The sequence below is a fragment of the Erpetoichthys calabaricus genome, chromosome 8, assembly GCF_900747795.2.
Source record: "Erpetoichthys calabaricus chromosome 8, fErpCal1.3, whole genome shotgun sequence".
NCBI lineage: Eukaryota > Metazoa > Chordata > Cladistia > Polypteriformes > Polypteridae > Erpetoichthys > Erpetoichthys calabaricus.
In genome coordinates this window covers 121,060,278-121,088,214 of record NC_041401.2, presented here as the reverse complement: position 1 = coordinate 121,088,214, position 27,937 = coordinate 121,060,278, and the positions used below count along the sequence as shown (strand labels likewise).

General features: G+C 41.6%; 1 protein-coding gene across 2 annotated transcripts; it reads right to left on the bottom strand.

Annotated features, from left to right (window-relative positions):
- Positions 1-141: 141 nt before the first annotated feature.
- Positions 142-27,821, bottom strand: si:ch211-112c15.8 (tumor necrosis factor receptor superfamily member 25). 2 transcript variants are annotated; one of them, XM_028807357.2, is made up of 10 exons: positions 27,610-27,821; positions 26,938-27,106; positions 26,253-26,384; positions 26,033-26,176; positions 17,285-17,366; positions 16,922-16,965; positions 3,684-3,869; positions 3,282-3,307; positions 948-1,032; positions 142-642 (listed from the first exon to the last, which is right to left on the bottom strand). In XM_028807357.2, the coding sequence occupies exons 1-10, from the start codon at positions 27,730-27,732 to the stop codon at positions 323-325; spliced, it is 1,311 nt and encodes a 436-aa protein (XP_028663190.2). In that variant the 5' UTR covers positions 27,733-27,821; the 3' UTR covers positions 142-322. The 2 variants fall into 2 exon arrangements, with proteins under 2 accessions (XP_028663190.2, XP_028663191.2); XM_028807358.2 differs by having other exon boundaries at positions 3,756-3,869.
- Positions 27,822-27,937: the final 116 nt, after the last annotated feature.

Sequence of the window (27,937 nt, the reverse complement as noted above, 5' to 3'; positions counted from 1 at the left end):
CTGTCCACTACTCAGGCCCTCACTATTCACCCTTGTCAGTACTATGTCTGGTCACACCCGGGGCATTTGTATTGTGCATCTTTGTCTTAAGAAGCACAAATCCTTTTTCTAAATCACTGCAGAATTAATATAAGAGGGGACATAGGTATCTTTTGACTTTTATTCAATTTAACCATCTGTAGTCATCTGCTTATAAAAAAATCAGCTCAGAAATTCTCTGAATACAATTCCAACTGGAGTCTGACATGAAATGTCTACAAAGCTGTGGACACAGCTATTAATTCAGCAAAACATAGCTGAAAATAAGAACCCTGGCCAGAGGCTAGACCACAGGGCACCAGGTACTGTCCAGGCCAGGCCAGTGCTGCTCCACTTTCTCCTGCAGACGTTCAGCACTGCTGGGAAGGTCCATGTTCTCCAGTGCCTTGTAGACATTGGAAATGTGAGCCTCACTCTTCTGAAACCAGCACTTGAGCATTTCATACTGCTGGTCACGAAAGCTGGTTCCTGCCTCCATCTCTGCCCGTTCGATTTCATGGTCTGGTAGTGGCAGTGTGCGCATAAACTCCTTCCATCGCCTGATGGGGACAGCATCAATGATGGCGTAGAGCAAGGATCCCTGCTGCAGTGGTCCAGGGTGGCCTGAAAAGACAAAGAGTGAAAAAGCAGCCTGCCTAAATTGGTCTTATAGGATGGCAGAGGTGATTGGCTCTGCAGGGAAGAAGAACAGGAGCTATTTATCTGGGTGAGGGTGTTTTAAAAGACTATATGAAGCCATTTTGAGATTATACAAGAGCATTAGAACTTTAAATGACAATGAGGCTGAAGAGGAAGACCAGAAAACCTGTGACAACCAAAAGGATCTAAAAATCAAACATGAACTGGTCTATGGGAGCCATGTAATTAGGCAAGAAGGAGTGCCTGTAGGAGGCTACACTGTGTCTTACCATCAGTGCTGTACTGAGGAGGGGGAGCATTCAGTGTGCTGGGCTTTCTATGGTTCTTTGGTGTGACGTCTGTCCCTGTAACATTCTGTGTGAAGAAAGAGAAACTTATTAGAAAGGAAAAGGAATATATCCAGAGTCTCAGCGTCAGTGTGGGGCCCGATGGGGTACAGGTCCATTCACTCTGTTACAAGTGGAGAAGAAGATTATGATGATGCTAAGGAAACAACAAGCAATAGGCTGAAGATGGGATCAAGCACTGGACTGGAGGACAGTCCATTACAAGTCGCACTCATTCATGCACACTCACACACACACACACACACACATGTATTAACCTGCATGTCCTGATTTGGCAATTGGAAGTTATTGTACAGCCTAATATCTATAAATCATTTTGGACAACATTATTGTCTTAACAAATACATTTAGTTGTACAGAAAATCAGAAGGAAAATGGGTACATCCAAACAGACGGTGGCAGGGCTACAACCACAGGATCAATGCCTTGTTGAGCTGTTGGAGTATCTCAAGAGCGCAGGGCACTAGTATGAGGACTCAGTGGCTAAACACCCCATTTTCTGTTCCATCAGACCATCACTGTGATTTACTGATGGACTAAAACCTTGCATGGCGATGGCCCATTTGCACTTTCTTGAAGATCATGTGCCTTCTTCTACCTGCCATATTAGTTTTAGTCAACACATTCAGTGTGTCTGCGACCGGTACTGCCATGATAATCCCTGACTACCATAACTGTGCTTGATTATGCAAGATTGGGATTATTATATTATACTAGCCACAGTTCCTGTCAAAGAAAGATAATAGAATCATTTTAAACTATTTGCTATCTCTTGCCCATTCCTCTGTGTGAGCCTCTCTTCACTGACACTGTCTCTTGAGTGCATTCCCATAAAGCCTGCATCTCAGACTCTGTCATTGTTTCCGAAGGCACCTTTCATGTTTCTTGTTCCGGTTTATACATTCCATCTTTGAAGGCGACTCTCTCAGCATGTGTCCTACACCTTTACTTGTCCTTGTGAGTCTCACACTCGTACTTCCTCTTATGTGACATCACCAAAGTCAAACTGACCAATCAGAATGCTCTGATGGACTGGATACACAGACCTTAGTGTTTTATTATATAGTAGATTGAGGGTCATGCTGTGGTTTGCAGCGATGTCCATCATTCTAAGAGACTAGGTTCAAATCCAGTCTGACATTTGATGCCTGTGTCTAACTGCATTTTGTTCTGGGGTCTCCTGTTTTCCTCCCACACCTAAAGCTTGCACAGCTTAAGTGTTTTTAAGTGTGAATGTGTCAGGTGATCCGCTAATGTCACATCCAGGTTTATACTCAGTGCTGCTCCGGTCCCTATCACCATCAAGCGGACAAATTGGATGTAAAAATGGATAGGCTGTTGAATATTGGTGACTTCTTTGTAATGAACCAATGAACAAACACAAATCCATTCATCGCAGGATCTGCCCCATTATCTCCGTGATGTGCCTAAATTGATGGATTAAATGCCAGAAGTCCACATGACCGTCATCATCAAGTTCTTCCATGTGAACCCTGAATACAATGAGGACTGATTGAGATCATTTATGTTAGGTAGAATGCCTAGAGAGGGCTGGGTGGTCTCGTGGTCTCGGAACCCCTGCAGATTTTTTTTTTCTCCAGCTGTCTGGAGTTTTTTTTGTTTTTTCTGTTCTCCCTGGCCATCAGACCTTACTTTTATTCTATGTTAATTAGTGTTCCCTTATTTTAATTCTTTTTTTTTCTCTTTCTTCATTATGTAAAGCACTTTGAGCTACATCATTTGTATCAAAATCCATTAATCCATCCATTATCCAACCTGCTATACCCTAACTACAGGGTCACGGGGGTCACTGGAGCCAATCCCAGGCAACACAGGGTGCAAGGCAGGAAACAAACCCCGGGAAGGGCGCCAGCACACCGCAGGGCTTGTATGAAAATGTGCTATATAAATAAATGTTGTTGTTGCTTAATTAAGTTCCAGTCATGAAAGCTGGAGCTTCAGGCCAGTCATCCAGTATATAAAATATAACATTATCAAATTCACTTAATGTGATCTAGGGAGTCAATCCCAGCAGCGCCGGGTGCAAAGATGAATCAGCCCTGAATTGGTACCAATCTGCCACTGCACCCACTCATCCACACAGGGCTATTTAACCCACTCAGAAACTGGGAGCATGTGTGAACTTCACACAGAGCACTATGGGATTTGAACCCTTGAATTTGGATTCACGAGGCACCACTAGGCCCCCAGACAAGCATAATGAAATGTGTCACTTGTTGTTAAATCTTGACTTACCACGCAGGTCACTTTGTTCTCTCTGCCTGTGAAGAAAGTGGAAAAGAAGTTAAATGTGAGGCACTTGAGTCTCCAGAGAAACAGCAGAGGGGAACAACAGACTGGGAAACAGCATAAGCTCATAAGTCAGATTGGGAAAAGGTGGCAAACCAGTATGACTAGGAAAACACCAGGTGCAGCGCAGGGGGCTAAGAGGGGCAGACAATGAGGCCCGAGACAAGGAGGCTAGCAAGAGGACACATTAGGAGTGGGACAAGCAACAAGTCAGAGGATGGAGGAAATGCAAGTAGGAAGCAGACTGCAGTGAGGAAAGGAAAAGAGAATAAGCAATTGGGAGAGGACCTAAGACATCAGATCAGAAAGATGCAGTGATATCTTATAACTCGAAAAAAGTTACTCAACTGGTATTAAGCAGACAGTCAGGCCGAATGGGCAGAAGCAGTGGTTTGGGGATGGTTCTCTTTTTATTGGTACCTTGAAGACACTTTAACTTCTCCTTGAACTTCAGGTAGCAGCACATCAAGAAAATGACACCAAGCAGAAGAGGGGCCAAAATAAGAAAGATCTGTCCAAGAGGGTTGGATTGCACTGGGGAACAGCAACAAAGGGTACAACTTAATCGTGATATGCATTTTAAGACCACAGACACTAAATAAGAAGCCGGTTGAAAAAACAGAAGGAACAAATTTTGATAAAATAACAGTCGTTTATAAGCTTTTACCATGTTTTAGGTTTTACGATCTTTGACAAGCTCTGAAGACATAGAAACAGTTCTTGCTACATAACATAGTACTAGATCTGCCAAATGTGCATATGCTAAGATGTATGCCATCCCACAAGGCCGATGTTCAGCCACCTATTATCTAATCCAAAGACATCAGTACAGCAATCTTCTTATATAATACACTACCGTGGCTGTAAGTTTGTCTGTCCAGGATTTTAAATCACATGTAGCCCACAAACCGTTTGACCTATTGACCTGCTTTCCGGGTGATGATTTTTGTATTACACTCTTTATTTTTATTTTATTTATTTTATTGTAGAATCAACTCTCGGCATCGGCCAGCAGGGTGGCCGTGCAGCGTATGCGTACGGGTGCCGATCTCATCGCTACCACCTTTGCCGTCACTTCCCCTACCTCTCCATATCTTAAATCATTCTGGAGGCAGACTGAAGACTTAAGTGCCAGCTTAAGTGAAAAATGAAAGAAAACGTACTAAGTAATTGCAACACAAACTCTGACTTAAATCAGTTTTAACGCGAAAAGATGCCAACGAAAGAAGAGAAGAAGTGGGCTGCTAGGGTGGAGAAAAGAAGAGCTGCTTGGGAAGCAGCAAGCGCATCAACCTCTGAGCAAACGATTGCTAAATGTACAGAGAAAGACTATGAAAACTAGGAATGCCCAAGTCAAGTGTATTCACGGCATGTTATCGAGCAGTGCGCCGTTACTGGTTAACTATATTAAATGATGCAATTGCTCAACATCTACAGCACCCTGCATACAGGAGTACAAATGGAGTATGCAAGATTTGTTTTTGGGCACCTTCTTCATGTATTTTATAAAACTAAACATACAGAGGAGTCAAAATTAGTTTGTACAGAGGGTCTTGGGGACCCTCTAGTGGTCGTGGTCCTTGTGCAATGCATACTCAGCACACCTGCTAAGTGCAACCTCACTTCGCAAATCACAGAGCGCCATTGTTGTGGTATGTCTGCATGTAGAGCTACAATGACAGAAAGCAATTTAGGACATAAATGTTTAAGAACTTACACACATTAAAATATGCACTCTATTTATTATGGATTCATTTCAATTGTTGAAAACTTCATAAAATGCATACTTTTTGCCTTTTTACATTATAAAATATGTATTAGATGAACTGAGAACACAATACGTTACCAGTGAAGACAAACTGGTCACACCCAAATGTGTGTGACACACTTAATGATGGATCCCAGTGTCTGCTTTCACCCTCGAGATGTTGGGGGCTAACTATGTGTGGATAGCGGTTTGAGTACTGAGAAAAGTGCAATATAAATGTAATGAATTATTATTATTATTGTTATCCTGTGTAGGTAATGGCAATTGTTCATTTACAACTGTAAGGGTCAGGAATTCAGTCTCCAGGTTTATAGCAGTCACACTTGACAACTCCATTTTAGGATAAACTGAAGGAGGAGTGCACTGCAGCAGACCTATTAAAGCCACAGATTTGAGAGTAACAACTTTACTACAATCTCATTAACAAAACAGTGTAATGAGTTACAGCTGAAATTCTCATAATCACATTACAGTTACTGACTAAACCAGAATTTTCTTACTTACACTACTCATATGTTTCAAAGTAAATAATACATAAATGTTGTGAACGTCTTGAAGGGCTGATATTCCGTTTTATATTAAGAAGAAGATTAGTGTGGCTACATGATTTGGCCTCCCCACGCTATTTGCTCTGCACACGTGCACTATCGTCACATCGGTGTACAGTACACTGAATTTCATGCCTCTGCCAGGTCTGTACCAGAGATGTATGTTACTTTATGATATTATTTAACATCTTGTTTTACTTCAGGATTGTAAGGATGTCAACTTTGTCTTTATTAAGAGATCACCTTTCGAGCTTGCCTTTGAAAGATAATAACTTTTCAGTTTCACAACACATTGGAAAAATATGAAACAAGAAGTGAACTGTATTCTACTTCAAAGAAGACAGCGTAGAGAAGTGTGATTCTGAGAGCTTTAATGATTAAACATATGAGGGCTACATTAATAGTTCTGTTCATTGTGATGCACAGCCTCTTGATCAACAAGCTCTTAAGAAATTGGATTTACAAAAACAAAAAAGTTTTCAATATCCAATCAAACAAAAATATGGTAAGTGTCAGATGTGGTAGAATATATCAGTGAATCCTGACATGCGTTTCGATTGTTTTGTCACAGCTTTTTAATGTTCCAGTAAAAGTGGAGAATTCTGTGCACAAGGAAGGTAGCTGAATACTGTAATTGTTTTTCAATGTAGGATGGTTAATTACAAAATGTAAATACTTTCTTTTTCATTGTCATGTGCCTTTTTCAATGACGTAAAGAGCACTGAGGTGGTAGAGACACAGACACACAAGAGTATCGATTGTTTTACACAATAATGCTGCAGAGAGCCGGCCTGACCTGATTCAAAAAGCGCTGTCATCTGCTGGTCTCTACACTATGGAGGAATATTTCGGACATAAATAAATGAATAAATGAAATACATGTGTTGTGAAATGTAACAATGAATAAGTAAGTACATAAATGAATAAATTAATTAATTAATAAAAACTCAATGATATGTGAGCATACTTACTGTAAATGAGTCATGAAATATGTTTTTTCTCACCTATTTCTTTATGCATTTATTTCACTATTTCTTCATTTATTTTTTCCAGTGACACCTCAAGCAACATGAAGTATGCCTTGAAATTAAAACTGTCCTTTCACACGTCAAAGTCTAGCGAGTAACATTTTTGATTGGCAAATCATCAGTACAGAACACGTAAATCCTTGGCCGACAAGTGTTACATTTATAGGCTGACACCACACATCAGAAGCAGACTCCTGAGAAGATGAAGATTTCAGAGCTTCTTGAACCAAAGTAGCTAGTTTGTGCTGTAAATCTGGCCATTGTTTTCAGGCACTCGCACGGTCACAACGTTCGGCATGCACTTGACTTGCCTCAGGAATCCTGTGGCTTATAAGCGCCTGCAAAGCTGCAACTGTATGGTCCCTGCTACTGATGATTCACCAATCAAAGCAGGGCACTAGCTAGAGCCCGCCTTCTCAATTTTGATTGGTGACAGTGACAGCTTTCTTTTCAGGGTGTATTTCACATTGTGTGAGGTGTCACTAAAATAAATAAAGAACAAAATAATTAAATAAATGCATAAAGAAATAGCTTCAAAAAACACTTATTTCTGCTCACATTTCATTATCTTATTATGTATTTATTGTGATGGTACGTTTATGTATTTGTGCATGTATTTATTCATTTAATTTTGTTTGAAAAATTCCTCCTTTATAATGTAAAAATCGTTTTACTGCTTACCGAGTCCATGTTTGCAAGTGTTTCAGCGGTTAAGTCCATTTTAGTCTTACTTATTAAGATGTATTTGCTTATTAAGAATTCTTTTTGTGTGTGGCTTAATTTATTGACTGCTTAATTCACATTAAGATTCTGAATGGACTTTTGGGTAATTTGTAATATGGCGACTTTTTTCAAGAAGTAATCCCATTATAAATTGAGAGAAGTAATTAGAACTTTATAATGGATTACTTAACTTTGAGTAAGAACCCCAGCTCTGCAGAAGACTAGCGGAGCTTCATGTCATTTCCAATCTGAGCCCTTCATCTCATGCTGCCACATGCCCACCTTCAGGGTGTTAGAATTTGAAATCCTGTTAAGCCACTCTTTCTATATTTGCCGAAAGTGGAACAGTCACGTTTTTCGATTTTTTAATACTGAAAAATACAATTTCATGGCAGAGCTTGTAGTACTAGGTTGTTGTACCGTGTTAGCCATAATGAATGTAGCGAGAAGTCAAGAAAAATGACACCTTTTATTGGCTAACTAAAAAGATTACAATATGCAAGCTTTCAGGGCAACTCAGGCCCCTTCTTCAGGAACATTAAGGCTTGAACCAATCCCGCTACTTTTTTGTCCTTCTTCATCGGACATTCTAGCCTCCATCTTTCTTTGTGGTTCTCGTTTCGATTGTTCATCGGACATTGCAGATGGTAGATGTTATTATGGTTGAGTACGGACACTGGACATGTTGTCATTTTATATAACCTGTATATAGGAAGAAGATTACTGCTGTTCCACTTTAAGTAGAAATAATTTGCTCCTTGTAACCCTGAACCCTGTATTCCAGAATCCAATGATGATACAGTTTCATTAAAAGATAACCTGGCAAATGCATGCACTTTATCTTTTGTGCTTGTGTGTGACATCTTTTAAACTAGTCAGAGACCTGCTATATATTCAGCACTCTTCGCCTCAGTGGCTGTGATTGGTTTGCTTGCATTAACATGTGACACGAGACTGGTGTGATATTTTGCATCCAGGGCTTCACATAGATTAGTCTCACATTTCAAATCTTGACTTGAGGTATCAACTTTAAAGAAAAGGATATTGAAGTCTAGGTGTCATGATGTGGACTTTATTTTATATTTTTTTCAGCTTTTCCTTGACCTCTAAAAATAAGAGATATAATTTTGGGGGGTTTTAGAGGTCAAGAGATTTAATGGTCAGGTCAGTTTTCTGTCTTGCCATAATGCCACTTTGTTTTATTATGGACACCACTGTTGTTTGCTGTTTTTGTTGCATTGTTTGCTGGAGGTGCACTCTCCACAGCTGGTGCCTGCCATGTTCTTATAGATGGATGGCATGATGTGCTTGATAAAATGGATTGGCCTCTCTTAATGATTATAGTGCGGCTGAGTGGCCGGTGTGGTGATGTCGGCCAACATGTTGTGTCAGTAAGGACTCTGCTTTCAGGAACCAATGAGTTCCTGTATGATGCAAGTCCTGGGCGACTTGTGGTCCCTGCCCATATTCATGTGCTGCTCTCCCACCACACAACAAGAATTGTAACTTTTATGCAAAATATGTGACATGCAAAGAAGAGTCATGTGGTGCAAAGTGAGGCTCGTTCAGGAGTTCACAATGTATCCTCACATCTTATTGCTTCAAAGTGATTACTGCTTCAGTGTGGTGTAAAACATGGCACACCAGGGTGGCAGCTATGACGAGTGATGCAGGGCAAAGTGTGGAGCTCCTTCTTCATTGAAAACTTTCCAAAGTTCAAACTACTAACAGATTTGTAAGATGGCATCAGTGCTTGTAATCAACCAATCAGCAGAATTAATTTCCCGACTTTCACCCATGATAATTCACATGCCATGAGGTAGGAGCTAAAAAAAGTACCAGGAACAATCTAACCGGAACTGCAAATGGGCTGAATTTCTTCAGTGGGAAAGTTACAAAAGTTCCTGAGGTTCTAAAAAGTTCCTGCCACAGGAAAGTGCCTAGTGACAGTGGGGTCTTGTTCTGGCTGCATATGGACGGTGGCAGCAGGTTAAAGTTAGATAGAATCAGAAGATGGATTTCAATTGTAATAACAAGCCAAAGTTGGAATTAAATAAACAAAGGCCAGGATGTGAGATAAAATCACAGACGGAGAACCAGAATATTTCCAGTAGCATAAGCCAAAGTCAAAGAACTGAAAAGTGTTTGCAACTAGAGATACCGTTAACAATAATTTCATATTTTGACTTATACAAAGACTATGATAGTTAGGAAGGAAGTGTATGGCGTTGACCTTTACACCATTGCCTCAAAGACATCACGCGTCGCAAACTCCTGATCTTCCTGCCTAGTAACTCGCTGGCAACTCTGCATAACAAACATCAAGCAGTTTATAATAAAAATAAAATGATATCAAGCTGCGATGTTTTTTCAAAAATAACGTCTTCAAAAACTTTCTAAATTAAAAAAAAAAATAGGATGTGTGAATGGGAAACAGGTTAAAGGCTTGGTGATGGTAATTCTCCGCCAAGACAGGAGATGGCGCCGTATAACAAAGCTCTCTCTCCAAAATGGAACATTGACACCCTTCCACTTCCAGGATCTGTCCACCTGGACCTGTATCTTCCTCCCAGAATGCCTGAAATCTGGAAGAGCTGCCATCTTGGGCAGTCAACCTAACGCAATCATCTGAGGAAGACTCGCTTTGTATTTTTAAATTAGGTTTTTTTTTTGCTTTTGTGCTCTTTCAGTTATACGGGGTTGGCTGCAAGGTGTCCTAAAACTTTAACATTGTCATTTCGTCATGTTATTTACACCATTTAATTCCTTGATGTCTAAACACCTAAAATGATACCTCCATTATTTTTATGAGCCAAGGAAAAGGCTGATGAAATGTAAAGCAAAATCCAGACCATGACAGGTGTGACCAATGTGACTTGGAGAGTGACAACACAGGAACGCTGAGTGAAATGGTGTGTGTGTTTCTGTGTGCGTGCTTTGTGGGTGTAGGAGATTGCCATTTTTGCAAGGTGTGAATGTCGCGTGTGAAATGTGCGGGGTGTCATCTTGTACAGTATGATCGATGTGCTCTATGGAATGACAGAGTGACATGTTTTGCTGTGTTGATGAGATGTTCGACTGCTGGTGTGCTCTCTGTGATGGAGTGTTTTTGGTGACTGCATTGCATGATTGCATAAGGTGGTGGCAGTGAGCTATCACAGAGTAATGGGGTTGATGTGTCAACAGTGTGCCAAAGCAGAGTGTGTTCAATGGGTGGGACGATCCATCTTATGTCAGCACTGAACTGCTTGTATGGATGTTCTTGTTACATCACCCTTGGAACCCACAATAGACCTAACAGGGGAGAGGACGTCACCAGTAACAGACTACACTGTCACATCATCAAATAATGGCACAGCCATCCTGGACGTGTGACTGAACAGCAATGACTAGGTGGCCAGTACATCCTCCAGATCTTATCTTTTCCTGAGAAATATAGAGTCTCAGAGGTTAATTTTCAAGAAAATTCTTATTAACCGCAGCTTTATGTTCTTCTTTCTCCTGCTGATACTTTTGAGCATTTAAAAAAAAAGCTGTACCTGATGTCACTGCGTGCCACTTCATCCTACCCACACTACCCTGCTGGATAAAGCAGGTCTGACAATGAATTGTTGTCCATTTCTTTCCTATGTTGGTTACATAACTTGTCTTGTATAATTAAAAAAAATGAAAGTACCTGCACATATTAACTGTATTAGTTTATTAGAATCTGTGACCAGACATTAATTGACATGTAAAGTAGATGGGCTATAAACCACCATTATCTTCTGCTATGCACACATTCCTGCCACTAGGGGGCAGCTCATCCCCAGAAAAGGCCAAAACCAAACATGGTCAGATCATCTAGCCATCCACCATCCCGGAAGCACAGTACACAAGGTGGTGTAGGGTCGTCTTAACATATTGGCACAATGGGCATTGGCCAGGGGCCCATGATGTTTCTCATGCCTGTGTATGTTTCTGTTTTGCTATCAAATCAGGGGCCCCAGTGCACTACTTTGACCAGTGGCCTGTGATGCTGTTAAGACGGCCTTGATCAGCTCATCAGAGGTCCACTAATGCACACACTCACTCCTCACACTCAGCACATCTTTGGAATATGAGATGGAAACTGGAGTGCCTGAAGTGAAATGCACATGGACAGGGCAGGTCAAGAGTCAATGGTGACCTTGGTACACTCCATCCAAGTTCACTAAGAATATTTCAAAGTGTACCGGCAATTGGATGAGTATGGCAGATGCCAACTTATAGCTCTTCCCGAGACCAGGGGTCAGCCTAACATACAGATACACATGCTGGCCTGGAGGCAGCAGTGAGATTATTAATACTCAGGGCATTGCTCGTCTGTGTGTTTCATAAGCTTTGCACTCATATAAAAAACCTGCTTATTTAACAGTATTTTTTCATATACAATATACAGTATACATTATTTTTGTTCGGTTTATTACCACTAACACTATTTTACTTGTATTATGCTTTATTGCCTTTGTTTTCATTCTTGTGTTACTTACTGTATACTTGTGAGAAGGCATTTCTTGCTTTCTGCTGGCTGAAAGACTCAGAAAGTTGCTTTCCAGAAAATTCTAGTGGGTGGCAAAACGTCTAGCTAGGGGTTTGTTGCACCAACACAGTGTCTTCGTAAAGTTACAAAAAGTGTTACCCCACCCTGGCATGGTGGACGCCGGACCACAGTTGCTGATCAGCTTAACCCTGTGACTTTGGAATTGCTGCCCTCCATAACCTTTCACTCCAACATTCTGCTCACTCCTGTGGAGGAGATAGCAACAGGAGCACAGAGAGCACCCAGCTAACTGCTGTGGGCCTCACTGCTGACTTTTATGTTGGGTCTCCAGACAGACCCTAACTGAGACTCATATAAATATAAGTATGTATAAACTTATTATTTGTGTCATTCTTGTGGCTCTGAGGTGGCCCAGTAAGCGGAGCGACCTTTCATTCTCTTTCATAGACACACAAAGGTGGCAGTGGGGCTGTACTGGTAATGGTGGCCACATGAAGGCTCTCACGTCTTCTCAGAATGATTTGGGAGATCCAGAAGAAAAAAAACAATGGAGGACTCTGTGTCAGCATTTTACATCATCTACAGCAGGGGTCTCCAACTCTTGTCCTGGAGCGCTGCTGTGGCTACCGGTTTTCATTCTAACCCTTATCTTAATCAGTGCTAATTCACTTTTCTCCCTTTCTTTTTAATTGACTTGTTTTCATAAGATTGGGTCTTCTGAATTATTTCAGTTTTTTTCTCAAATGGCACCCCAGCAGAAATGAGATATTAAGTGAGCCATGAGATGGCCAGCAAAGTCAGGGCCTCAAACTCCAACCAGTTTCTTAATTAGAAGTCGATTCTTGTTGTTAATTAAACCAGTTATGTTACTCCATGGCTTGTTCTGCTCTCATTCTACTCCAGCAGACGTTTCCAGAATTATTGATTTTCATTTTCTAATAGAACCATCCAATCGTTTTGTGAATCTTAGCAGATCAACATGACTGAGACCTTCACCTTTCTTTATTTTCGGATATTGTGTGATGGACACTGGTCTTGTGTTGGCTCGTTTTGTATCTCATTATTGTTTAGCTGCTAATTAAGGAAACAGAAACAAGGGATCTGTGCCTTAAATAGCAAGTCAATTAAAATTAAGGCAAAAGAATTAATTACCAGTGAAAGTCACAAATTAAGAAAATGGTTAGAATGAAAACTTGCAACCACTGTGGCGCTGATCCAGAACTGGAGTTGGAGATACCTGATCTACAGAGAGGTGGCACCCTCTACTGATCATTGGGTGATACCGTAAATACTCATTTACAGTCAGCTCAGATAATTTACAAAATTATAACTTATAGCTAATATCATTTACAGATTATAATTGGTTCAATACATTTTCCTGAAAATTGTGGCACAGCTAATTTAACTCGGTAGCTCTGGATCATATGGTGGATGGGACTTGAACCAGGAGTCCCTATGGTTTTAATTCCAATGCCTTAGTCGTTACAGTATACAATCTTCCCATTGACCACCTTTCCTTGCTGGAGTGCTACCAGGCCCAGATGGCATCACCTGCCATGGACTGACACTGAGCTAACTCCTCTAGTCCCTCTTCAGTCTTGGGGCTCACGGTCACCAGAATTACACGCAAAGACAATATGGAGTGTGATACAATGCAGATATCACTCCCTAACGGTACCCTACCAGAACAATGGCTGCCATGATGTGAGGTGGCATCAAAATACTGTAACTGCTTGCTTCTGCTGTTTATTAATACCATTTTTCTCCCAATGGCTTTTCTCTGGGTACTCCAGTTTCAGCCCAGAACTCGAAGATGCCATGTCAGATTGAGCGGTGGCTTTTAATTAGACCAAAAGGGACGTGCATGAGTGTGTGCAGTATTAACGTTTATTTACACATGCATCTTTGTCTGTTTTGACGTTTTTAATCAAGTCAATTCCATTACTGTTATTATTTTCTAGTTGCATTCATAGGAATTGCTTAATATCGTGCTGAAATCACGTCAGTTTTTCGGTCCAGTGCTTCCTGACTCACTGATATGAGAAAACCCCCACATATGATGTACCATTCGACTCATCAGTAAAATTATATTTTAGATATTTGATTCTTTGCAGGTGGTCCTAGCCCTCTAAGAGCCGCTCGCAGAATGTTAAAAATGACAAATTTCAAATATAAGCATGTGGGGTATTGTTTTAGACTATTTAAAGGTCAGTGATTACAAATACCTGCGGTGGGTTGGCACCCTGCCTGGGATTGGTTCCTGCCTTGTGCCCTGTGTTGGCTGGGATTGGCTCCAGCAGACCCCCGTGACCCTGTGTTCGGATTCAGCGGGTTGGAAAATGGATGGATGGATGAATGCTTACAAATATGATGCTATTTTTGAGTTTTGATCCTTTGCTCTCTATGGACCTCTACCAGAAGGTGAAAATGACACGTTTCAATTACGATTGAGAATATTTAGACTTTAAACATTCAAATTGAAGCACACATTAATATTTCAAATATATGACATGACTCTTTTTGTAAACTGCTCAAAAAAATTAAAGGAACACTTTGAAAACACATCAGATCTCAATAGGAAAAAAAAATCATGCTGGATATCTCTACTGTATATGGACTGGGTAATGTGCTAGGAACGAAAGGATGCCACATTGTTTGATGGAAATGACAATTATCAACCTACAGAGGGCTGAATTCAAAGACACCCCAAAAATCAAAGTGAAAAAATGATGCGGAAGGCTAGTCCATTATGCCGAAATTTCATTGCAGCAACTCAGAATCATACTCAGTAGTTTGTATGGCCCCCACGTGCTTGTATGTATGCCTGACAACATCGGGGCATGCTCCTGATGAAACGATGGATGGTGTCCTGGGGATCTCCGCCCAGATCTGGGCCAGGGCATCACTGAGCTCCTGTGCAGTCTGAGGTGCAGTCTGAGGTGGACCGAAACATAATGTCCCAGTGGTGTTCTATTGGATTTAAGTCAGGCGAGCGTGGGGGCCAATCAATGGTATCAATTTCTTCATCCTCCAGGAACTGCCTGCATACTCTTGCCACATGAGGCCAGGCATTGTCGTGCACCATTGTCGTGCACCTTGTCGTGCAACCCATGACCCACTGCACCAGCATAGGGTTTGACAATGGGTCCAAGGGTTTCAACCCATTACCTAATGGCAGTCAAGGTGTCATTGTCTAGCCTGTAGAGGTCTGTGCGTCCCTCCATGGATATGCCTCTCCAGACCATCACTGACCCACCACCAAACCAGTCATGCTGAACAATGTTACAGGCAACATAACGTTCTCCACGGCTTCTCCAGACCCTTTCACGTCTGTCACAGGGTGACCATGCTCTCATCTGTGAAAACCACAGGGTGCCAGTGGTGGACTTGCAAATTCTGGCATTCTGTGACAAATGCCAATCGAGCTCCATGGTGCTGGGCAGTGAGCACAGGGCCCACTAGAGGACGTCGGGCCCTCAGGCCACCCTCATGAAGTCTGTTACTGATTGTTTGGTCAGAGACATTCACACCACTGGCCTGCTGGAGGTCATTTTATAGGTCTCTGGCAGTGCTCATCCTGTTCCTCCTTGCCCAATGGAGCAGATATCGGTCCTGCTGATGGGTTAAGGACCTTCTACGGCCCTGTCCAGCTCTCCTAGAGTAACTGCCTGTCTCCTGGAATCCCCTCCATGCCATTGAGACTGTGCTGGGAGACACAGCGGACCTTCTGGCAATGGCACGTATTGATGTGCCATCCTGGAGAAGCTGGACTACCTGTGCAACCTCTGTAGGGTCCAGGTATCGCCTCATGCTACCAGTAGTGACACTGACCGTAGCCAAATGCAAAACTAGTGAAAAACAGTCAGAAAAGATGAGGAGGGAAAAATGTCAGTGGCCTCCACCTGTTAAACCATTCCTGTTTTAGGGGTCATCTCATTGTTGTCCCTCTAGTGCACCTGTTGTTAATTTCATTAACACCAAAGCAGCTGAAACTGATTAACAACGCCCTGTGCTACTTAACTGACCAGATCAATAGCTCAGAAGTTTCATTGACTTGATGCTGTACTCTCATTCAAAAGTGTTCCTTTAATTTTTTGAACAGTATACATTATGTACTTCAACCTCATGAAGTAAATCTTTACATTTCTTATCAATTAGGACGGTTAACACACATTCAGACATTTTTGTCTTTGTCATTTTAAACTTAATTTTCATTGAAGTCTTAGTTTTGTTTATTTATGCAAATCCATTTTTAAGGTCATGTGGCCTGCACTGTCACACTGATGAAGTAGCAGAACCTACAATATAAACATGGCAGCGTTTTTACGTTACCCCTTTTTTAATCAAAAGACCTTTTTGATCTTCATAGAGCGACAGTTCACTTTAAGGTCCAGTCAGACCTTCATGTTTCTGAGTTTTGGTTACCACTCTGTTCTCAGTCTGACTTTTGATTACTCTTCTCTGGTATTCTGACCCTTGATTGTCTTTTTTACCACAATCTGTCGATTCTCAATCATCTCCAAGTTCTTGTGTACTCACAATAAGCCGTGGCACTCTGAGCCCTGCTACAAATGGCCATCCTGTAAAAGGGATCACAGCTATGCTCTCCTGTGCCCTGATTAGGGTCCAACTGAGACGTTAGAGAAGGTAGAAAATGGATGAACACCCTGCCACAAATGAATGGACCCTTTAATCCCCTCTGACTCTGTGTATTTCGTTTAGCAGCCTATTGAGAAGAGCGCAGTTGAAGAAAAAATAAACTGGACTTTATTCTTTTTTGTGACTGGATGGCACCTTGTGCGAGAATGGAGAGTGCTTGTGTGAGTATGACGGCCGGGGTTTGCTTGGTGTAATTGGAGAGTGGCATGCAGCTGGCATGGTGACCTCTCTGTGTGACTGAACTGTGATGGTGTGAACTGTAACAGGGTTTACCAAGGTGGTATGCTCTGCGGTGATGAGGTGTTTCAGGCTAATAAAAATTATTTGAATTCACATACCATTACAAGATGTGCAGTTTTCATGAGGTACAATCTTGCAGTACCTGCAAAATAAAAGTAGACCAGTTTAAGGTGACAGGCTCTCCATATATTGAACTTTTCCAGTGTCACTCAGCCTGACAGGAAGTGCAGACAGCGTCACACATGCACATCCGTTCTGGGAAATTTTTATGACGACTGCAGTGGTGACCTACTTGGAAGGCATAATGAGATGTAACAAGTTCATTGTCAGCAAGAGCCTATCAGCTCTGCTAATCTGCAGCGTGAAGTCCCAGAAAGACAGAAGCCTCTGAAGCCTCTCACTCACAAAAAAATCTTAAGATTGGGTTCTGATGGTATCTCAAATTAAACCAGAGAACTCACTGTGGACAACGCTGGCATGTACCATTAATGGCAAAATATCCAGGGGGGCACAGCTTGCAAACGGTGTCCTGTATTTCTGTACCTTTTAAAAAAAAAAGATAAAAGAGATAAAGGGGAAAGTTTACCTTCCCTGTTCACTGAGATTGTCAGCATCACACATTGCCCCCCAGTCTCCTTTTCTTCCTCCTTGTTCCAACTACTCCTGCCCCACATCTCCTCTTTTTCCTTAGGACCCTTTCCTCTTTTCCTATCTCTGTTTATTCCTCTCAGAACCTTTCCTCCCCCTTACTGCCCTTGTGCCATTTATTCCTCACAAGTCTCTCCTTGTTTCCCTGATTACATTTTACTCTCCTTTTAGTTCCTCCTTGTTTGGCTAAGACCCTTCAGCCCTCTATCTCTTCTTGTTTCTCTCCATTTCTTCTGTAGTTACTCCTTGTTACCTCCAAGTGCTGTAAGTCATTAACTTCGATCCCCCAACCTCTATTTGTTCCCTTCGGTACAAGATACTCCTTATTCCTTCTTATTCCTCTAAGTACCCTTTACTCCTCCCCAAGTCTCTTTTAGCTTCATTGTGCAATTTTTACCACCACGCCTCGTCTTTCTTTGTTTTTTAAGCACACCTTACACCTTTTAAATCGCTCCTTGTTTCTATCAGTATCTCTTAAGCCCATGTCACATTAGACAACTTATACAGCAAGATTCAGTCATAGCCTTCTCGACTGAAGATGTTTTCATTGTATTATCTTGGACTTGGCTGTTGATCTCGTGAAATACTCGAGTAATCGAGTCCAGCTGCCTTCTTTAAACTTTGTTTTTTCTTCTGAGGACATTTCCTGCCCATGTGAGGTTTCCATTTGTGCAGGTCGCTCACCCCACACTCTTAAAAATAAAGATGCCAGATTGGCTTTTCAGAGCGATGCCTCAGGGGAACCTTTTTTGGTTCCCAATAGACCCTTCCACATGAAAGTTCCAGAAAGAACCCTTTATTTGTTGTCTGTGCTCCATACAGTAAATTACCATGAACAGAGAGTGACAGATTTGTGAAATACCAGTGATTTTAAAATGCATACAATACCAGACGTTAAGTCCAAATTTCTTAATCTGTTTGTGTCCTGCTAGGTAACCTACCATACCTTCAAGATTTCAGGATTTGTCTTAGGAATATTTTTCAAAACACAAAGAACCAATTTGATATGTAAAGAACCCTGAATTAAATGATGCTTTGTCAAATAATAGTTCTGTGAGAAACAACACACCCCAATTAAGAACCAGCATTTTTAAGAGTGTGCTTAATTCCCTTTGTGCACTTTTACTTTTGTTACTGGTTAGAATCGTATTTGGAAAAATTCTGATTAGTTCTGTTTATTCTTTGTCATGATCGGCACTACCGTTTTCTTGGTGATCTTTTCTTATCCTTATCTTTCATGGGAGCTGTTAGCCTGGAACAGTGTTTTATATCTATTGTATGTTTTGAGAATATTTCTGCTTTACACGAGTCTAAAATTCTCTTTCTGCTTTCATCTTATTTCAGCACATTTTCAAGTTTAAAAGGATGTTTTTACTGCTATCCTTATCTAAAGCTGCTTAGACAAATGCGTTACTGCAATATCAAACCGGAAAACAAAAAATACACAAAGCTTTACTCAGTCGGTCACCTAAAACCCGCCTGCCCCGTTAGCGCGCTCCCCACTGAACGAGCCCCCAGTTACTGAGGGGTCCGCTCGCGCTGCCCTAACTTTAGTGATTATAGTAAAACACCTAAAAGCCCGTGTTTGTGTGCATAATTAAGACGGAAGGATCCGCAAGTGATTCTGACACCATTTCTACAAATGAAGAAATGAATGAAAATGAATGAAACATTCCACCGTACTGTATGAAATTTGTTTTGTCAAGTGAAAAACTGCACGTCAGGGATCTGAAACGCACAAAAAGGGACGGGCCGCCGCTGTCCTGCCTATGCTGTTCGAAAGAGCGTCCAGAATGTCAGAACAACGCGTGAGGCAGGGACGTGCGGGCTACTTTGACGTTAACGCTGTGGACATAAAAACCCTGTGGTTGTGGGATCAGATTCCGCTAATGACGTTGTGTGACCATGAGCAAGTCACTTCACCTGCCTGAAAAACAAAAGAAATATCCCCAGTCGTATCACAAATATCGTAGGTGGACTTGGATAAAGATGTTCGCCAAATAAGATCGCAGGCAGTGAGGTATGTTACCTGACACAGGCGACCTGCACTGTAAAGGATGCACTATGTTACTAAAATAAATCTCAAATGAAAAGTATGTTTTCCTCAAAAATGTTTTTAAGGCGGCGCCTAATGTAAATACCTACGAATACAATTCAATCCATCCTGCCCTAATCAACCTGTTCTTAAAACTCGGCAGATACGCCCTTCTGGGCGGGTCTTAAGGGCAGTGAACCTATCAGACTGCTAGGTCCGCCCAGTAATGATAAAAATTCCATTTTGTATTAAAATATGTATATGAAGATATATTTGTGAACGCACTACAGAAATAGAGAGAGGACGTGCAATATATTTTTTGTTTTGGTTTGTTTTCTCGAGATAAAGGAATAATAGCCCCGAGGAAATGCAGTATCATTAGGTTTTTTTTAACTGTTTTCTCAAAATAATGTAGTACTGTACTAGGGTGTTGTACCGTGTTAGCCATTATGAATGTAGAGAAAAGTCAAGCAAAAATTAAATGTTTTCCGAAAGCATGCTGTGAGAAGTCAGGCAAAATGACACCTTTTATTGGTTATCTAAAAAGTTAGCCAATAAAAGGTGTCATTTTGCTTGACTTCTCACTGCATTCATAATGGCTAACACGGTACAACAACCTAGTACTACCTAAAGCATGCTGTAATCTTTGACAAATATATGTTCTCTGCCCTCTTGGTAACTATCAACGCTAAACATTAAAGTGTTCCTCGTGTGTGTGTGAGTGAGGTCACCCTGCGATGAACTAGCGATCTTTTCTGCCTTGCGCCCGAAGCATCCAACTGCAGAGCCGCAGACGGATACATCACCGCAGGTCTACGACATCTGTTTTAGGACGGAAGTGACATCACCTCACGTCTGATGTACATGCTAATCACACAAACCCCTAACTTAATAATAATAATAATAATAATAATAATAATAATAATACATTTGATTTGTAACCTTAATACTAAGTCCTAACCTTAAATTATCCCTAATTAAGGCCGTTTCTGGGCATCGGCGGTCTAGACAATGCCTGGGGCGCCCTCTCGTGGTCAGTGCCCAATTCCTGCAGCGCCATGTAGAGATTCCTACCTTCGACCGAAACACAAAGAAATGTTTATGTTGTGTGCCTTAGTAGCGCCTGCACTGTCTGCACTATGCACAGCACAGTCTGTTACCCAGAAACGGCCATGGGCGATGCGATATATGTTTTAATCAATACAGAACTACGAACACTCGGAACTCAAAGCGAATGTCCGATTATATTGTTTTATATTATTTTCGCATACTATCGACGTTCTTAACGTTTGACGACCTTCACACTCCAATAATAACACGAACAACAACGATGGTGATGCCGATAATAATAATCCTTAAAATGTAGCACAGAAGAGACAGACACGGCGAAATAAAATTAAATGATCAAAACGGCAAGAAGACTGTAGCTCTTGAGTGAATTGCTAAAAGCTGATTTAACCCAAACTATGATTGTCTCCCAAATGGCCATACATTAAAACTTGTGTTCTTGTGTTAGCAAATATCGTCCTCTGTTGCTCACCACCATTTGTGAGATTCTCTCTGCATTTTTTTTTGATAAGTAGATTGCATTATTTGCATACACGAGGATACGGTAAATAGGAATTGTGGGCAAAGATTCCTATTTAAAGATGCGGTGAGAAGTCAAGCAAAGGTACACGTTTTATTGGCTGAATAGAAAGATTACCATATGCAGGCTTTCGAGGCAACTCAGACCCTCTTCTTTAGGCAAGATAATCATTATAGATTAAACGTTTACATTATATATTAAAGATAATCATTATAGATTAAAGGTTTATATTATGCATTAAAGATAATCATTATAGATTAAACGTTTATATTATACATTAAAGATAATCATTATAGATTAAACGTTTATATTATACTATAGATTAAACGTTTATATTATACATTAAAGATAATCATTATAGATTAAACGTTTATATTATACTATAGATTAAACGTTTATATTATACATTAAAGATAATCATTATAGATTAAACGTTTATATTATACATTAAAAATAATAATTATAGTCTCATTTTCAATGAATGTTGTCATTAAGTTTTTTAATTTATTAATTTAAATAACATTTTCAATGGGCATGTTGGTGAAGGGAACAGAGCAGACGAGGAGGTGATGGGTAGGTATGATGTCAAGGAGAGGAATGAAGAAGGTCAGAGGATAGTTGATTTTGCCAAAAGGATGGACATGGCTGTGGTGAATACGTATTTTAAGAAGAGGAATGAACATAAGGTGACGTACAAGAGTGGAGGAAGATGCACACAGGTAGATTACATCCTATGCAGAAGAGTTGATCTGAAGGAGATTGAAGACTGCAAAGTAGTGGCAGGGAAAGTGTAGTTAAGCAGCATAGGATGGTGGTCTGTAGGATGACGTTGGAGATCAAGAAGAGGAAGAGAGTGAGGGCAGAGCCAAGGATCAAATGGTGGAATTTGAAAAAGGAAGAGTGCAAGGTTGAGTTTAGGGAGAAGGTGAGACAGACACTGGGTGGCAGTGAAGAATTACCAGACAGCTGGGAAACTACAGCAGATGAAATAAGGGTAACATGCTTGGCATGACATCTGGACAGAGGAAGGAGGAAAAGGAAACCTGGTGGTGGAATGAGGAAATACAGGAGAGTATATAGAGAAAGAGGATGGCAAAGAAGAAGCGGGATAGTCAGAGAGATGCAGAAAGTAGACAAGAGTACAAGGAGATAAGGCGCAAGGTGAAGAGAGAGGTGGCGAAGGCTAAAGAAAAGGCGTATGATGAGTTGTATGAGAGGCTGGACACTAAGGAGGGAGAAAAGGACCTGTACCGATTGGCTAGACAGAGGGACAGAGCTGGGAAAGATGTGCAGCAGGTTAGGGTAATAAAGGATAAAGATGGAAACGTACTGACAAGCGAGGAGAGTGTGTTGAGCAGATGGAAGGAGTATTTTGAGAGGCTGATGAATGAAGAGAATGAGAGAGAGAAGAGGTTGGATGATGTGGATGAGGATTCTTCTCAAAGCAAAGAGGGCAGCAACAATCCTAGAACCAGCTTATCCCCTAATGTTAACAGTCTCCACTACGCACTAACCACACTAACCCCTAACCTTATCTTCCCTCCTAAATTTCTTGGTCTATAACTCCTGCTCCTCAACCATCATGACCTCTGCTCTTCTGGCCCTCCAACTTCGTTATATTCTGTGACTTCTGCTAAGAGACTGTGGTGACGTATTGGCTCTGCGGCTCTACAGATGGATATTATAGGCTGGGATAGGCTCCACCCCCTTGACCCTGCCTAGGATAAAGCAGGTTTAGGTGATGGATGGATGGATGGGTACATGATCTTTGCAAGTACACACAAGCGTCTGCGTAACGTAATGCTAAGTTACTGCCAGTGAACAGCCAATCTGGACATGAAACATAATTATGGTCACCTAAAAACTGTTTACTTCTTTGTGAATTATTTCTTGAGATAAGAGAATGATTCTTTCTAAGCTTCAAAAATAACAACCTTTAGTGAGCTTGCATGACAAAAATGTTAATGTCAGAAGGGATCCTACTCTGTTGGGCCCTTGAGCAAAGCCTTTAACCTGAAAATTGCTCCAGGGGTGTTGTACAATGACTCACACTACACTCTGACCCCCCAAAGTCATGCAAAGAGACAATTTCCCTTCAGGCTGTAGAAGCGACTCAAATGGCAGCGGAACTTCTGCCTGCATGTGCTTCCTCCTCAAACAGCAGCTTGACAGTCTGTGCAAATCTCCATCACACGTCACACGCAGCCCTGCCTCAAATTATTTTAAAAAGAAAAATGTGATATTGGTCGGTTTGGTTTAAGTAAATAAAAGAATTAAACACACTCTTAACCTTCAAAATGCACATCCCAATCTCCTAATGCAGAGTTTCTCAAGCTATATCCCTGCTGTTGTATTTAACAGAATGGGTCGCGAACAGTTGGAGAAGTGTCAGCGCAGGCTGATTAAGCAGGTAGGGTTAGGGTTATGACAAACGGCGGTGATTCTCCAAGGTGGGTATGACTCTCCAAGGGGGACCAGACCCTGCCTGGGGACCCCCATCCACCCAACACAATCTGCTTTGATGATATCAGCAGCAATAATCAAAGGGGAACAAACCCCCACCCTATCTGATGATTGTCATGGAAGGGGTCTCGAAAATACTAAGAAGGGCAAGACTGAGAAAAAAAGAAGTTTGAAGAACTCTGCCCCGCCTGAATGTTACGCCATACATACTCTGCATTTTCCAAGTTATAAAAAAAGTAAAATTATTTTGTAGCAATACAATAAGTAATCAAGCAAACTTACAAAGCATTGCTTTATGTCATTAAAGCAGTGGTTCTCAAACTGTGGGGCGGGCCACCCTAGGGGGACGCAAAGTAACAAAAAGGGGGGCGTGAAGATGTGAAAAAAGAAAACAAGAATTGAAAATATGAAAAATACATCTATTGAAACCAGAACAAATCAACTTAAACTACATTCTGATACTAGAAAAATAAATATAGAGTTAGATAAATGTCGATAAAAGTTAAGTAGGCATAATAAAACATGCATCTATGATATATCATTAATTAAAAAAGAACAAATCGGCATTAGCGGGCTCCTTTCAAAAAAACGTTAGGGGGGTGCGATTAAAACTGTTATGAAAACTCAGGTCACAAATACTTAAAGGTTGAGAAACGCTGTAAAAAAGGATCATTCACAGAACTTGTGTACTTTTTTCTAATTTGTAAGTTTGAAATGTGTTAATAAATGAGATTTACTTTATATTGAAACTTACGTTAAAAACAATATTTTGACTTTTAAGGTTCATCTGGCCTCCAAGCCTAAATGTCAGACTCTGCTCATGGTTGGCTAATGTTGATTTTTTTGCCCACATCTGCTACTTCACTAAGGTCGATCGGTTAATCGGTGACAACTGAGCATAGAAACACTCCGCTGACCCCTTCATCTGCCTTACAACAGCTGACTAGTGCTCTAGGACTTGTGTTTAGTACAAGCAGAATAAACCCGGACCCTCAAAACTCTGAAACTCAGCTACTTTTAAAACAAACTGCTTTAGATAAGGATAGGAGGACATGAGCCATAGAGAGGGGACAACTGAAAAGGTGGGGTGGACAGGACACAGAAAAGAAGGCAGAGAAGGTAAAGGATGGAGTTAATTATAAAAGGGAGGAAAGTCGGTTAAAAAGGAGAAAAGTCGGAAGGATGGGAAAGGACCACCTGCTTCGATTGTACAGTTATATTACAAAAACATACTGTTGTTGGTGTTTTTAAAATTTGAATAAAATATTTGGCAAAAAAGGCATTCTGGATTAATTTCAGTGTGTAGGATCTGTTTGACTATACATAAACGTGGAAAGATCCTCCATGTACTAGAAGTTGCATAATATGACATCGGCTTTACTGTTCTGTACGTCTAAGCTGTTTCCATTAACTCTTCTCCTTGTCTTTCTTTTTACCTTTACAATAACTCCCAGCTTCCTCCTCTTGCTGTCTTTACTAGCCTTTGTTCTTCCTGCTAGTCACTCTTTGCTACTTTCAGTACTTGTTGTCTCTGTTCCTTCTTGTTCTTCTCGGTTCTCTTTCTGCCTCTCCTTTCTTCTTTCGTTGTTTCCCTCTCTGCATTAACTCCCCCTAGCCCGCCCATATGCCTTTCAGTGCTCCTTACTCCCCTAGCTGTCTCTGTGTTCCCTTTACCTTACACTTTTCTTGTTCCTCTCAGCCCTTCACTCCTCATCAAAGCTCTCCTTCTTTTTTCGATGCTCTTTAACCCCAGCACCTATGGTTGGACCTTCTATTATTTCATAGTTCCCTAATTTTTGATTTCTTCCATTCATTACCCTTTCTCCTCCTTTCTTTCAGTATCATTTACCCCCATAGAGCCTCTCCTATTTCCTTTAAGTGCTGCTTAGTTCCTTTCTTGTTTCTCTCAGTACCCTTTACTCCTCCTCAGCCCTGGTCTCTCCTTCTTCCTTTCAGTAACCTTTACTCCCCCTCGTGTCTCTTGTTACTTTAGTACCTTTTGCTCTCCGTTTTTACTCTGAGTACCTTTACTCTGTCCCCTGTTTTCCCCTTTCCTTTTAGTGTTTCTCATTCTCTTCCATTCTTTCACCTACGGTTCCATCACCCAGCCACTTCCAATCTCTCTGCACCTATAGGTTTACCACCAACCACTTAGTCTTTTCCAGATTTGTCATTCTTCCCAGTTCTAGCTCCTCTTTCTTTGTGTTTGTTACTTCTTCTTAGTTCCCATTACTAGTATTGTACTCAGATCAATTGCCTATAGTTCTTCCAAGTTGGTTAGACTCCATCCATTTTTGTACATGCACTTTTTGTCATCATTGTGCCAGGGAGCCAGAGACTATCTAAGTAAACCTAACTGCATGGCCGGAACAAAACCCTAGCCAGCACACCAGTCCCTTGTGAGGACCATTCCCTCACTGTCCTAAACACAATTTGCTCTGAGATACTCCTCACCAAATCACCATGGGGACGTACAGGGCTGGAACGTTTCCATGTTCTTGCAGACAGTGCAGCGTTTACAAGTCTGTATCACACTGTGGTTCATGATGGTGTAGTTTGGCGGGCAGCCACAGACTGTGTCACTTGAGGTAGTACACTTCTTCTTCTCCACCTGTGAAACTGAAGACCAAGGGATCAGAAAGAGCATCAAGACCAATGCACTTCTTCATACCTTGGCAGCAGTGAAGACACCTACGTGAACGGTCACAGGAACTACATTTGAAGCACTCTGCTAGCCCATTTGCATGAGCGATGTAGGTGCCGGGCTGGCACTCGGCACAATGGGCAGTTCCAGAAGAGTTTGTGCATCTCGTCTTCACATACGAACCTGAGGATCATAGGAATTCACAGGTCAGAAAGTGACCAGAGCTACAGCAACAAGAACTGAGTCTTGAGAGAGGACCATCTAAGAGAAGTGTGAGTGTTCATCCTGTAATAGTGACCCGAGTGAAGACCTTCTAATAGAAATGTGAATGAAAACCTAACAGTGCCTGATTACAGCTGACCCAAGGAGCCCCTCGACTTGGCCTGGTTCTCTACAGACAGAAGTTTGACTCCTCAGTATCTGCAGCCCCTTCAGACAGAGCTGGCCTGGTGGAGCCTGGACATCCTTTTAGCTCTGGAGGTTTATTTTCACCAGTGTCCTCACCAGTTGGAGTTTTTGTTGTTCTTCTCCTCCCTGACCATCTGTTTGTTAAGTTGGACATTTAAAGTCTCATTCTTACAGGCTAAATTATTGTTATAAATAATTGCTCCTTAGTTTTTGTACTTTATTTTTTGTAACCCTTTTTACATAATATGTCTACCGTTATTGTAAAGCCCCTTAAGGTATGAAAACCTGGTATATTTTGTTGTAAAGTCCCTGGTACAAAGGCTCTCACCTGCAGGGCACTTTTGGCAGCACAAGTCATTTTCCTTGAATTGATCGATGCCACAGCTGGTTTGTCGACGTCGACGTTCTTGCCTGCCATCCAAGTGGAGATCTTTCATCTGTTTTGTATTCCTCTCCAGCCCATTAACAAGAAGTGACGTCACAATCAGACTGACCACCTGCGTAGAGGAGAGTGGGTAGATGTCGTTAGAGAAAGGCCACAGTTATGGGCAGATGCCCTCCTTGCCTATTTGCTGTGAACTCATGTGCCAGCTCTGTGCCAGCACTTGGTGCAGGGGCAGAGAGAGGAATGGGCCTGACACTGGGTCACTGAATTGCTTTCCTCTATAAAGAGTCGGCCCATAGGCTTCATAAATGGCCATTTTCTTGTCATCTGCAGTGGTGCTGTGTCCCTCCGACTACCTTTGAGCTCTTTCCAGTGATTATTTTCGAGGACTAACTGGTTTCCAAGCCACTGGCTTCATGTAAGCTTGGTGGAGCAGCTAACTTCAAGCTGCCAACTGAGGCAGGCATATAGTTCAGCACGAACACATGAACACCCAGGAAGTGGCCAACAACAACCCTAAAGCTTAATATGACAACCGGACTTGTCAGGCTATGAGTCCAGCTACAGTGACACCCCCCAGCTCAAACTCCCCACTCGGCGAAAAGTGGTACTCACCCCAAGAGAGAGGAAGCCTGAAAGGACAGACATTGTGAAAGCCAACACAGGGCTGTGATGCAATCCTGCGAGCAGCCTGGCTGTGAGTAAGATACATGAGGGCGGGAACTCCTCTTTCTCCATGGCGGAAATGCGTTTTTCGGAAAGCAGAAGCAGGGCCGCCTCATGCCAGCATGTGTGACAGGAAGCAATGGGCCCCAGCACACCTGAGGCCCCGGCGCCCACAGAGGGTCTCAAGTGCTGTCTGCTTTTAGTAATATGGGGGGCCAAGGGGCAGCAAAATGGGGTTTCTCAGAATTCAAAGTATGGGCTCAACTGCAAGAAGACC